General features: G+C 42.1%; 1 protein-coding gene across 1 annotated transcript in view; it reads right to left on the reverse strand.

Annotated features, from left to right (window-relative positions):
- ESYT1 (extended synaptotagmin 1) overlaps nt 1–13,532 on the reverse strand; it is a 122,177-nt gene that overhangs the window by 19,431 nt on the left and 89,214 nt on the right. Inside the window, exons 20-25 of the mRNA XM_056562314.1 lie at nt 10,094–10,142; nt 7,430–7,519; nt 6,960–7,055; nt 3,354–3,425; nt 1,184–1,270; nt 924–1,070 (exon numbers count right to left, since the gene is read on the reverse strand). Of these exons, the coding sequence (XP_056418289.1) occupies nt 924–1,070; nt 1,184–1,270; nt 3,354–3,425; nt 6,960–7,055; nt 7,430–7,519; nt 10,094–10,142 (541 nt within the window). The remainder of the gene's footprint in view (nt 1–923; nt 1,071–1,183; nt 1,271–3,353; nt 3,426–6,959; nt 7,056–7,429; nt 7,520–10,093; nt 10,143–13,532) is intronic.

The following is a 13,532-nucleotide window of genomic DNA, read 5'->3' on the forward strand; positions in this document are numbered from 1 at the left end:
GGTGGAGTACCCCTTTAAAGGGTACCTCTCATCAAATAAACTTTTGATATATTTTATATTAATGAATGTTGAATAACTTTCCAATAGCATGTTAATGAAAAATATGCTTCTTTCTATTGTATTTTTCCCGATCAGTCCTGTCAGCAAGCATTTCTGACTCATGCTGGAGTCCTAAACACTCAGAGCTGCCAGCCTGCCAGCCAAACAGGCTGTGAACAAAGCAGGCTGGCAGCTCTGAGTGTTTTCCTTTGTGAACAAAGCAGACTGGCAGCTCGTAGTGTTTAGGACTCCAGCATGAGTCTGAAATGCTTGCTGCCAGGACTGGTAGGGAGACCCCTAGTGGTCATTTCTTCAAAGTGGAAAATTAAAATAGAAAGAAGCATATTTTTAATAACATGCAATTGTAAAGTTATTCTGCATACATTAATCTGTAATATATCAAAAGTTTTTTTTGATGAGAGGTACCCTTTAAATTTTTATACTACTTTAGGTATATGTGCCAATAAAGCTCAAAGCACATATGTCAAACATGCATGTAAGGCACCATTTACCTAGCAGAGACAAAAACACGGCAGCTGTGTCCATTTGATGTACTACAGATATAACCCTCCAAAGAGAAGATGCAAATGTATTTTGAGTACAGCCAGAAAGCGTTTCTGTCATTTAGAAAAACTTCTGACATGTCACACAAGACCCCCGCCGATCACTCAGTCCAATCTTTGTGCAGTTGCACTAGATGGGCTCCATATAATGAAGCCTATCTAACGCAACTGGACGGAGATTGCACTCGACATGTCTCTGTGACAAGTCACAAGCTTTATGACAGGAACACTTCAAGAATAATATGAGAAGCACAATAAAAGCAAAAATCTGTAGATAAAAGATTTGTCTATACTAAAATGTGAAGAACATCGGTGACTCACCCTCATTTTAAGTCTCATAAGAACCTCACTATTTGCTCCAGGTGAATTCAAAGGGAACCAGCCATCAAGCGTCATAGACTCAGCAGTCAAGAGATCAGCAAGTGGCAGGGACAGAGACCCCAGGGACTTATTAGACTCATCCTGAACCTTTAATGAAACAAAGAGCCAATGTCACCATCTGACAAAGTAACAGGGTACTTTCTATTCAAGAACTGCAACTGGAAGGGTCCCTCTACTCTAGGGTTTGGTTTTCTACTAACTTGAATCTGCAGTGTCTCAGATTTGGGGTTCTTGACAAGGAATGCACAGCTTTCATCCCATACCGGTTCGCTGCTTTTGGTGGTGACCTGTGGATAATGTTAATAATAATAATAATAATAATAATAATAATAATATTAATAAGTAATAATAAGAAGTATTATTTAATACATAATATAATTTCAAGAAAAACAAAAAGGGAACACGCCGAACAAACATATACACTAATTTATCTTTGAATCCTTGTGTCGTGCACGGTCTATCTAGGCCCCGCATGAGCCTTACCAAAAGTGCATCAATTTTACCTAGAGTGTTTCTTTAAATGATTTCTTATAAGTGAGGTGAAATGTAACATTAACCCCGTAAGGACTCAGCCCATTTTGGCCTTAAGGACTCAGACAATTTAATTTTTACGTTTTCATTTTTTCCTCCTCGCCTTCTAAAAATCATAACTCTTTTATATTTTCATCCACAGACTAGTATGAGGGTTTGTTTTTTGCGCGACCAGTTGTCCTTTGTAATGATATCACTCATTATATCATAAAATGTATGGCGCAACCAAAAAACACTATTTTTGTGGGGAAATTAAAACGAAAAACGCAATTTTGCTAATTTTGGAAGGTTTTGTTTTCACGCCATACAATTTATGGTAAAAATGACATGTGTTCTTTATTCTGAGGGTCAATACGATTAAAATGATACCCATTATTATATACTTTTATATTATTGTTGTGCTTAAAAAAAAATCACAAACTTTTTAACCAAATTAGTACGTTTATAATCCCTTTATTTTGATGACCTCTAACTTTTATTTTTCCGTATAAGTGGCGGTATGGGGGCTAATTTTTTGCGCCATGATCTGTACTTTTTTTTTATACCACATTTGCATATAAAAAACTTTTAATACATTTTTTATAATTTTTTTTTAAATAAAATGTATTAAAAAAGTAGGAATTTTGGACTTTTTTTTTTCCATTCACGCCGTTCACCGTACGGGATCATTAACATTTTATTTTAATAGTTTGGACATTTACGCACGCGGCGATACCAAATAGGTCTATAAAAAATGTTTTTTACGCTTTTTGGGGGTAAAATAGGAAAAAACGGACGTTTTACTTTTTTATTGGGGGAGGGGATTTTTCACTTTTACATTTTTTTTTACACTTGAATAGTCCCCATAGGGGACTATTCATAGCAATACCATGATTGCTAATACTGATCTGTTCTATGTATAGGACATAGAACAGATCAGTGTTTTCGGTCATCTTCTGCTCTGGTCTGCTCGATCACAGACCAGAGCAGGAGACGCTGGGAGCCGGACGGAGGAAGGAGAGGGGACCTCCGTCCGGCGTTCTGAATGATCAGATCCCCGCAGCAGCGCTGCGCGCGATCCGATCGTTCATTTAAATCGCGAACTGCCGCAGATGCCGGGATCTGTATTGATCCCGGCACCTGAGGGGTTAATGGCGGACGCCCGCGAGATCGCGGGCGTCGGCCATTGCCGGCGGGTCCCAGGCTGCGATCAGCAGCCGGGATCAGCCGCGCATGACACGGGCATCGCTCCGATGCCCGCGGTTATGCACAGGACGTAAATGTTAAGTACCACCTCACCAGGACGTACATTTACGTCCTGCGTCCTTAAGGGGTTAACGGGGTATTCCCGGAAAAATTTTTTTTTATATATCAACTGGCTCCAGAAAGTTAAACAGATTTGTAAATTACTTCTATTAAAAAATCTTAATCCTTTCAGTACTTATGAGCTTCTGAAGTTAAGGTTGTTCTTTTCTGTCTAAATGCTCTCTGATGACACCTGTCTCGGGAACCGCCCAGTTTAGAAGAGGTTTGCTATGGGGATTTGCTTCTAAACTGGGCGGTTCCCGAGACAGGTGTCATAAGAGAGGACTTAGACAGAAAAGAACAACCTTAACTTCAGAAGCTCATAAGTACTGAAAGGATTAAGATTTTTTAATAGAAGTAAGTTACAAATCTGTTTAACTTTCTGGAGGAAGCTGATATATAAAAAAAAGTTTTTTCCTGGATAACCCCTTTAAAAGTAAATTATAAATAATCAAGTAGAGAATTTAGGTCAATGTCTTTAAAGCATAAACATTAGGAAAACAGGAAACTGTGTACTTAGAACAAAAAAGATAAGTAAGGTTTTTGCTGTATTACCTTGGTCATGTAGGTAACTTTTCTTACAGTTATCTGTGCACTTGCAGTAGGTAGTTTAACACCTTTCTTTACCTAGTTAAACAATAAGTAAAACAATAAATTACACGAATATGCTGATAGGCTCCAAGCATTTATATCAAATTACTACTATTTTTTTTTATAGACAAAAGTACAAGACGGCCATGTACAGACTTCAGAAAATCTCCATGCTGACATACTGCAAACTGCAGTCGCTAAGACCGCCCAGAAATGTGCCATCTCCATATACAGCAATGCATTTCCATGTGGAGTTTGCAGTAAGAATGGACATGTTCATTCTTTCTACGGCACAGAGCAGCAGAACCCCATTGAAATCAGCTGATGCAGAATCTCCATGCAGAATTCCGCACGGAAATTCTGGCGTGTAAACATAGCCTAGCACGTTTCTGGGGCCATGGCCCCCTTCTTCAGATACAAAAAGAACACAAATACGTTTGAAAATGGCGCCCAAGTTGGTGGGCATGTCTTCCATTAAAATACATTGACCCGGTCATGTATAAAACCATACACAAAAGGTTTATGACACACTTTAAATTAAGCAAATAGGAATAGGGCATTTACATATGAAACACAAGCAGTCTTATTTGAGACAATTATCTCCTTAGAAATGAGGCTTGGGCCGCACACAGATATGGGGTGTTGGCCAGAATAAAGATCTAACTATACAATGTGACAATAGCGCTAAAAGAATGGATGTAGTAACGTACAGATATGCCCAACCAAGCTGCTATACTGCGAGTATGAATTCCCGGATCTCATACAAAAATAGACTGTACTTAATGTATATATGAAAGTAAGCGCTATATGGGACTTCTAGGGGACACAGCGTGATTTAACATGACTGCATATCTGTATAGGAGGATGCCGTAATATAACACTGAAGAAGTTCACAGGAACGGTATGTAAATTCTAAATAAGAACTGTAAATAAGAAATAAAAAGTGCCGTAATATAAAATGCGTGCCTTTATAGATGCTAAATGCATATATGGATAAAGTGCTGTATGCAGTAAAAAGAGGTTCTACATACCTGTCTATAGTGTCGGTTATTGCACCATTAGCTGATTAAAATACAAATCCCGAGTGTTTCCCAGATGGGGAGATTACCGAGAAAAACAGAGGTCTTATATGATATATACAGTGGTCCCTCAACATACGATGGTAATCCGTTCCAAATGGACCATCGTTTGTTGAAACCATCGTATGTTGAGGGATCCGTGCAATGTAAAGTATAGGACAGTGGTCTACAATCTGCGGACCTCCAGATGTTGCAAAGCTACAACACCCAGCATGCCCGGACAGCCAACGGCTGTCCAGGCATGCTGGGAGTTGTAGTTTTGCAACATCTGGAGGTCCACAGGTTGAAGCCCACTGGTAGAGGAAGTTGTACTCACCTGTCCCCACCGCTCCGGACAGTCACCGCTGCCCTGGTCGTCGCATCCTCGGGGTGTCCCCGACGCTCCGGCAAGGCCTCTGCTTCCCAGGCATCCTCGCTCTCCATTGCCGCCATCACATCGCTACGCACGCTGCTCCTATTGGATGACGGAACGGCGTGCGCAGCGACATGATGACGACGATGGAGAGCGCCGACGATGCAGGGGATCCCGAAGAGGAAGCGCCAGAGCCCCGAGGACAGGTAAGTGATCGTCAGCACCGTAAACGGCTATCCGGTGGCAGCTGAAGAAGTCTGCGCTGCCGGATAGCCGTTTATGCGATGGACCCGACATACAAAAGCATCGTATGTTGATGCTGCCCTCAACATGCGATGGCCTCTGAGAGACCATCGTATGTTGAAATGATCGTATGTCGGGGTCATCGTAGGTCGGGGGAGGGTCACTGTATATATATGTCGCTGAAGCCAATGCTTATTCTGCCGTTCCTTTCTAGGTATAATTGTACCTGCGGTTTCTGTGCATTTTGTATCATATATACATTAAGTACAGAATAAAGATATTTTGGGCATAGGAGGTTACACAGTACTCACAGAATAAGAATCTATACCAACGGTAGGTCAAGGAATAGATCTTATCACAGCTAATTTTATTGAAATCTAATAAGAACAGCGGTGTGTAAGAAGAAGATAAACATAAAGAACATATTGCTTCCATTAAGGCAGAGGCAATGGGCTCAGTTAAGGGGCCAAGTCTGCCAACCAGGTCAGGTGGCCTTTTGGGCTAAGATCTTGCCCCTTCGCTAACAAGGCAGTTCTGCTAGTGACTGGGGTTCTGCACAGACTCCTACTACTCATCTGCAAAGGGGAAGGGATCGCAAAAGGCCCAATTGCAGCTGCATGGCTTGCCTCTAAGGGTGCGTTCCCACTTGCCGTATACGCAGCGAATTTGACGCTACGCAAATCTTACGGCAGCAGCGGGAAATACGCTGCGTATCCCTTGCTCACTTTTATGGACATTTATCAACGGGTTTAGTCAGGTTTTCTTTACTATAATTGTCGCAAAATTGTCGCAACTGCGACTAAGCGATTTTTCGTGCGACATTTTGACTGGAAAGCGAGAAAAGCAAGTTTTCCAAAAATTAACTATGTAGTAATAATTTTAAAATGGACTACGGCTAGTCAGGTATTTATTAACTGCGACAGTCGCAACTGCGCAAAAAAAAGTCGCAACAGCGTTAAAAATTGACTAAATTTACTCCAGCTCAAACATGGAGCAGAAAAAGCTACTACCAAAGTAAAAAAGGAAAAATTGCTTACGTGAAAGAAAATTATCAACAGGTTGAAACCAGTTGATAAATACGTCACACATAAGCAAAAAAAATTACTAAAAAAAAAGAATACATAAGCAAACATTGATAAATGTCCCTCTATGTGTGTAGTGAGTTTTGGAGGAGGGGCCGTGTGTGGGAGTGTCTGTGACGCGCGGCTCCGCCTCCAAAACTCACTACACACATAGGGCTGCCGTCGGAAAGCCCTGTGTGTACAGTAAACAAGGGATACGCAGCGTATTTCCCGTTGCTGCCGTAATTTTTGCGCAGCATCAAATACGCTGCGTATACGGCAAGTGGGAACGCACCCTTAGGCAGTGTTTCCTAACCAATGTGCCTTCAGCTGTCCGGGAAGGCTGAGAGTTGTAGTTTTGCAACAGCTGGAGGCACACTGGTTGGGAAACACTTCTCTATGGTATGTACTCCTCTGCACTCAGGTGCCACTGGCAATATATAAGAGACCTTCCTTACATTGTACAGGAAATTAAAAGACACTTAAACATACTGACTATGGTCACCAAGACACAAGGATAGGATTACCAATAAAATGCATCATTTACTGAAATGTGATTAGACAGTTTCCTCAACCCATCTCTGTGACGGACTTTATGCCAACAGTTTGTGCCCAAAATGCCACAAATCAGCATTGAATGCAGTCCATCTCATTCTAGATACTTTTTTGCACTTCCTGGACAGTTCTAAAAACACACCCTAAAATTTAGCATGAAGAATGTATTTCATTTTAAAGGACAATTTTCAGAAGAATTCGGAGGCAGCTCGCTTATTAAAACCTCATTGAAATTTTTAAAACAAAGATTGAAACTTCGCACTGCCCTGAAATAACTCACCAGCAGACCACTGGCTCTCTCTAGATACACGCACAGCAGGGCCGTAGAGAACTCTTCGCTGTGTGCGGACTGTGAAAGGCTGTTCAGCATCAGCACCTGACAAAATAAGGACAGTTCAACAACATATAAGTGATGTCAGCAGAAAAGAGTGGTGAAGTGGAGAAGAGCCAAACACAAAGGTTGTACATTACAGACTAGGGCAGCACCGTGGCTCAGCGGTCAGCACTGTTGTTCTGCAGCGCTGGAGACCTGGGTTCAAATTCCACAAAGTAAGACATCTGCAAAGAGTTTGTATGTTCTCTCTGGGTACTCTCGTTTCCTCCCACACTTCAAAACATACTGATGAGTTTAGCTTGTCAGCCCCAATGGGTACAGGGACCAATTTAAGTATACAGTGCTGCGGAATCTGTGTGCACTATATAAAGAATTATTGTTATTACTTGAGCAGGATGGAGGTATATAAGAGTCACCTGATCGAGCTGAGAAGGATCTGTAAGGAGAGACAAACACTCGACTTTCACATGCAATCTTCCCGACTTCACTTCTTCCAATGGCAGCCACTGTCGGATAGTAACAGAGATAGTCAATACAGTCATCTCTCCCATTATAAAGTATTCTGGTTTATGTTGTCAAAAAACAGATAGCAATGAACACACAATGCACCTGAAAAAACCATACAGGATTCCATCTGTCAAGATAAGCAATCAGCTGGTCTTAATATGATACAAAACCCATTGCACCTATTTTTTTTACATGTGCATGGACATTTTTGTATATTGGTACATCTACAAATCTAGGCCAAAATATAAACACAGAATGTAAAAAACTATGGAATCACAACACGATGATAAAGGAATAAAGAAGGAAGCTGCAGCACACTGGTGGTCGGTGCTTAAACTTTTCTTTTCTTGTATAACACCAATGTTTTGACCCACGCAAAGCCTGAAATAGACCAATTGTGGGTCACAGGTAGTTGGTGTTAAGCAAATAAAAATGTTTATGGAGAAGATCTGTGTGCTGCGGTTCCCTTCTCTTATTCCTCAGATTATTTTTTCTCTTGGCTGGATTATTAGATGCAAGCACAAGACCAGTAGATCACAATAATTAATGCATTTCAAGGCCCTGTTTACATCTGTCATCTCATAGGTGACCAACAGAATCCAAAATCTTAATCCTTCCAGTACTTATCAGCTGCTGTATACTACAGAGGAAGTTGAGTTGTTCTTTTCTGTCTTATCACACTGCTCTCTGCTGACACCCCTGTCTGTCTCAGGAACTGTCCAGAGTAAGAGCAAATCCCCATAGCAAACCTCTCCTGCTCTGCACAGTTCCTGAGACAGACAGAGGTGTCAGCAGAGAGCACTGTGGTCAGACAGAAAATAAATAAATAAAAAATAAAAAAAGAGAAAAGAACTTCCTCTGTAGTATACAGCAGTTGATAAGTACTGGAAGGATTAAGATTATTAAATAGAAGTAATTTACAAATCTGTTTAACTTTCTGGCACCAGTTGATAAAAAATAAAAAAAGTACCCCTTTAAAATGGAATCTGGCGGATCTATAAAAAATTTGGCTACTGCCTTGGCTGGTGCGCTTATGTGTTCCCATGAAGCTCTTACTAACTCACTCTACAGGTATCACTCTCGCCCTTCTTTTTTCTCCCTCTTCAAACTATAGCTAGAGTATGGTCCGTGGTGTCGAGGGAATTTCCGCAGCCTCTGGTATCTCCTAGGGCACCCTTGTGGGGGAATGAATGTACATTTACCTCACCTACATGGGTTACAGGAGGCCAGTTTCTGGAGTACTAATGGAGTCAAATTTGTGACCCACTTGTTAGGGGAGGATCAGGTTTTCTTATCCTTTCTGGACATGAAGGAACGTTATAGCATCCCTGGAAATGCCTTTTTTAGGTATCTTCAGCTCAGGTATGCGGTTCATGTGCAGTTTGGCTCCCTGACGTTTACCCCTGTGTTTTCTGAGCTGGAGCTTCTCCTGGGCACCACGGATCTTTCTAAACCTCTTATTCAGTCCTATGCTATCCTCCAGACACTGGGGCCTAGCCCTTTCTGACTAGCATTTCATAAATGGGTGGCTGATATCCTGGATTTGGCTGAATGCCAGTGGAAGGAGGTTGAGGGTACTTCTTACTCCACTGAGGTTAGTAGTAGAGATATGCTGATCCAATCTAGATATGTCTTGAGGTTGTATTATACCTCTGCTAAACTGAAACGCATTGGTGTTTCCCAGTTTGATCTGTGTTTTCGTTGCTCTTCAGAGGTAGGCACCTTTTTACATGCTGTTTGGGATTGTCCTGTAATTGCCTCCTTCTGGAGGGAAGTGATGGGGTTTTTGGCAGATAACCTGAACTTCCCCTTCTTACTCTCGCCTGTGGTGTGCCTGTTGGGAGTTATTAATGAGGATCTCTCTTGTTCACTGCTGATCCGTTTCCTCCTTTTCTGTGCTCGTAAGGTGGTAGTGATGGCTTGGAAAGATACCTCTCCTCCCCCTTTGTCAAGGTGGCTAAATCTGGTTAACAAATATGTCCCATTGTACCAGGCATTGTATGCGAGTCGTAGGTGCCCTAAGAAATTTGACACGATGTGGACCCCCTGGCTCTTACTTGATGTGTCAGCTGACCCCCCAGCTAGATTGTCCCAGTAGGTCTTATGTGGTATGGTGATGTCTTATTTGGGAGGGGGCTGGGTTGGGGGGGGTTTATCAGGAAGTGTGCTTGAGTGAGTGCTCGGTTGTCTGTCTGTGCGGGGCCTTCTCCGGTCGGGTCTCAGATGTGCCCTTCTTTACTGTTGACGAATGTTTATACATACCTTTGACTTCCTGTCATTATTGTGGAGTCGGTCTCTGGGACCTACGGAGGTTGTTGTTTATGTTCTTTTTACCTTGTTGGTAATGTCTGTTCTTTAAAGTGCAAAACTAAATAAATACTTTTATAATGGTGTCTGGGTGATTTCTGCCCTATTCTTGCCTTCCAAGGTGATGAAACCAATAACTGTGCTAGAATGCTTATGTGTTCATCGTCCTTACTTGTCTTGTGTTACTGTTATATTATTATTACATGATTGTTTTCTATCCTATTTTGTCCAGCGACACAAGCACAAATATATGGTTAAAACATTACCTCATCGACGGCTTTCTGTTTTAGTACTTTCTTCACTGCAACTTTACAGCTGAAATGAAAAAAAAATAATAATCTTTATTGCTAAATACAAGTATTTCAGTACAAAAACTATAGAGGAATTATGTGAGACTTTAAAAGAGTCAAAAACTTTCAAGTGGATTTTTGGGAGACTGACAAATCATCTTAAAGATAAAAATAACTTTTGACATGTCCTATCGAAATGACGAAGGTTTGATCGGTTGCATCTGGGTGTTCAGACCCTGACCGATGACAAGAACATTGTGCACTCCTTTTCCTGCTTTGTGCCAAGACACCTGGACGGACCACAGACTTATAATATAAGTCCGTCCAGATCATGTGACGCAGATTCAGAAGAATGCAGGGGCTTCAACCGGCTGGTGATTTGTCGGGGTCTGAACACGCAGACCTCGACCGATTAAATCGTTTGATAGGTCTCTGTGTATATCAAATTTTGTTTAATAACAGTTCCCATTAAAACTGGCATAATATAAAAATTTCATAAGGCAGGTGCATCTATACCCATGGAGGGGATCACTACCCAAAAGCCATGGGTGGGGTCAACTGATTTGCAAACATTGAAATCTAATTAAGAATATGGTAATGAAGGTTGTTGGGGCCATTCTCCCCTGTGGGTCTCATTTCTGGTATAAATCCTAAACCTCAATCCCTGTTACTGTTAGCAAAGGACAAACATTGATCCTGAGGCATAGGTATGTTAATTCAGTAATGCTGAGTACCATTCGGGCAGAGTTACAGGAAACAGCCACCACTTTTATGCTGCCTGAACCATAAGAAATCCGGGTGGTGCCCAGTGTCTTCTTAACACTTTGCGGGTCTTGAATAATAAATCTCCCCCTACACTCAGAGATTTATCAATAAAGGCTGGTAAAGCAAGGAGAAGCCTCTGGGTGACTTGTTGTTCAGGCAGCATGAAAGCGATACACAGTGGTCCCTCAAGTTACAATATTAATTGGTTCCAGGACAACCATTGTATGTTGAAACCATGGGGGAGATGTATCAAAACCCGTCCAGAGGAAAAGTTGTCCAGTTGCCCATAGCAACCAATCAGATCACTTCTTTCATTTTTAACAAGGCCTGTGGAAAATGAAAGATGCGATCTGATTGGTTGCTATGGGCAACTGGGCATCTCTTCCTTTGCACAGGTTTTGATAAATCTCCCCCCATCACTCTATGGAAACCTGAAGCCACCAAAATGTCATCCAAAAATAGGAAAAAGTGAGGATTAAAGAAAAATAAGTAGCTAACTAATATAGATAAAGCAAATCCTTACATATAAAAGTAAGAAAGATCTGCTGGGAGCTATAATCACTGTCTATGTCAGTGCTTCCCAACCAGGGTGCCTCCAGCTGTTGCAAAACTACAACTCCCAGCATGCCCGGCATGCTGGGAGTTGTAGTTTTGCAACAGCTGGAGGCACCCTGGTTGGGAAACAATGGTTTATGTAGGAGCTTCTTCAGGGTCCTATACAGTACACCCAGTGTCCCAAATGGAGCCGCCCTTACTTGGTGTCCAAAAGGAGCAGCTAACCCTGGCACAGTGAAGGAGTAGTACAGAACTTTTAGTTCCTCCCTGTACTGTAGGGGGCGCTACCAGACACCAGTCAGTGCATGCACTTCAGTAATAGAGGGGTTTTACCAGTGAATGCCCATTCTGATTGGTCAGTTCCTCCAGTTGTGACATGTTTCGCAAATCTGGACTGTCCATACATTGTATGTTGAGTCTGGTTTCAAGTTACAATGGTCCAGAAAAGTATTGTATGTTGAGGCCATTGTAAGTTGAGGGATCACTGTATATTAAAACATATCCAGCTCACCTCCAAGTGATGTTGGTGTATCTATCCCCAATGCGAGAAAATAAAGTTTTGACCAGCATTAAAAATGCCAACTTCATTTAATCCATCTAAAAGGTAACAAAACACTAATGTGTCATCATTAAAGTACTGTTACCTTTCATATAGATTTAATAAAGCTGGGATTTTTATAGACATGCTGGGTCAAAACGTTTTTTTTTAGTATGAAAGTGATGACAGGTTTCCTTTAAGAGTGTGTAGGGGCCCACGTCAGTGACAGAAGCAATAGTGCTGCTTATATCCAGGAAGAATAGAAGAGAAATAGCAACAGGGTTTCGAAAAAATAATTATAATTATAGATTAATTTACAGATATGTCAGGTTAGCTGACAGCTTCCATATAAAGAAGACAAACACTTCTAAAAATAGGCCAATAGTCACAGGTCCAGCAAGTCAAGACCCAAAAATCTGCTAGTGTTTGGGTATATGGCTGCGGATATACTGCAGTGTTACACGTCTGACAATTAAATGAATGACTAACCGTGTACTACGTGGTCATGTCAACGCCTTCATAGTAGGAGCTTATTTCTAAAAGGGGGGTTTTCCCATCTTAAAGTGATGAGATGATCCAGCTAGAATAAGCCCCCACTTTATGATTGTTAGTGGTATGACCTTTGAGACCCCCACCAAATTGTGAAAATGAAGTTCATCCCTGCACAGTGGCGCTCCTGACCACCTGGCTATGTATGGAACTGCAGCCAGACCAATACACTGGAATCTGTATAAAAGAGAAAAGAGAAAGACCAACGGGCGGCGCCTCGTGTACTACCCCAATATATATGTGTAAGAGGTGGGGGGAATAAGGGGATGACCCCACGGGGCTTATAGATGGCCCCTCACCTCAAGATGGTAGTAATAGGCATATAACCCCAGCAACATGGGGTACCATCAATCCTAGAGACCCTGTCAAGCCAGTGTGTTGCAGGAGTCGACCCAGGTCATCCTGTAGAAATGTGAGTAGAGAGTGCGGCAAAAAGAACCCTTGAGACCGGCGCTGCGACTAATAGGAGTGGTAATGCTGTAATCCAGGTAGTGGAGGAAGCAATGATGAAGTCCAGGTAGTGATAAAGATCCTCAGCAGGATCATTTATTGACAAAAGATAAAGGATTACGCGTTTCGGGAGGAGCCCTCCCTTCCTCAGATCAGGAGGAAGGGAGGGCTCCTCCCGAAACGCGTAATCCTTTATCTTTTGTCAATAAATGATCCTGCTGAGGATCTTTATCACTACCTGGACTTCATCATTGCTTCCTCCACTACCTGGATTACAGCACTACCACTCCTATTAGTAGCAGCGCCGGTCTCAAGGGTTCTTTTTGCCGCACTCTCTACTCACAATACACTGGAATGGAGTGGTTCTCCATGTCAGTGTTTTCCAACCAGAGCGCCTCCAGCTGTTGCAAAACTACAACTCCCAGCATGCCCGGACAGCCGTTGGCTGTCCGGGCATGCTGGGAGCTGTAGTTTTGCAACAGCTGGAGGCACCCCTGGTTGGGAAACACTGCTCCATGTATCTGTATGGCTGGATAGCCAAGGTCTGCTGGGTAGTGT

The sequence above is a fragment of the Hyla sarda genome, chromosome 2, assembly GCF_029499605.1.
Source record: "Hyla sarda isolate aHylSar1 chromosome 2, aHylSar1.hap1, whole genome shotgun sequence".
Lineage (NCBI taxonomy): Eukaryota > Metazoa > Chordata > Amphibia > Anura > Hylidae > Hyla > Hyla sarda.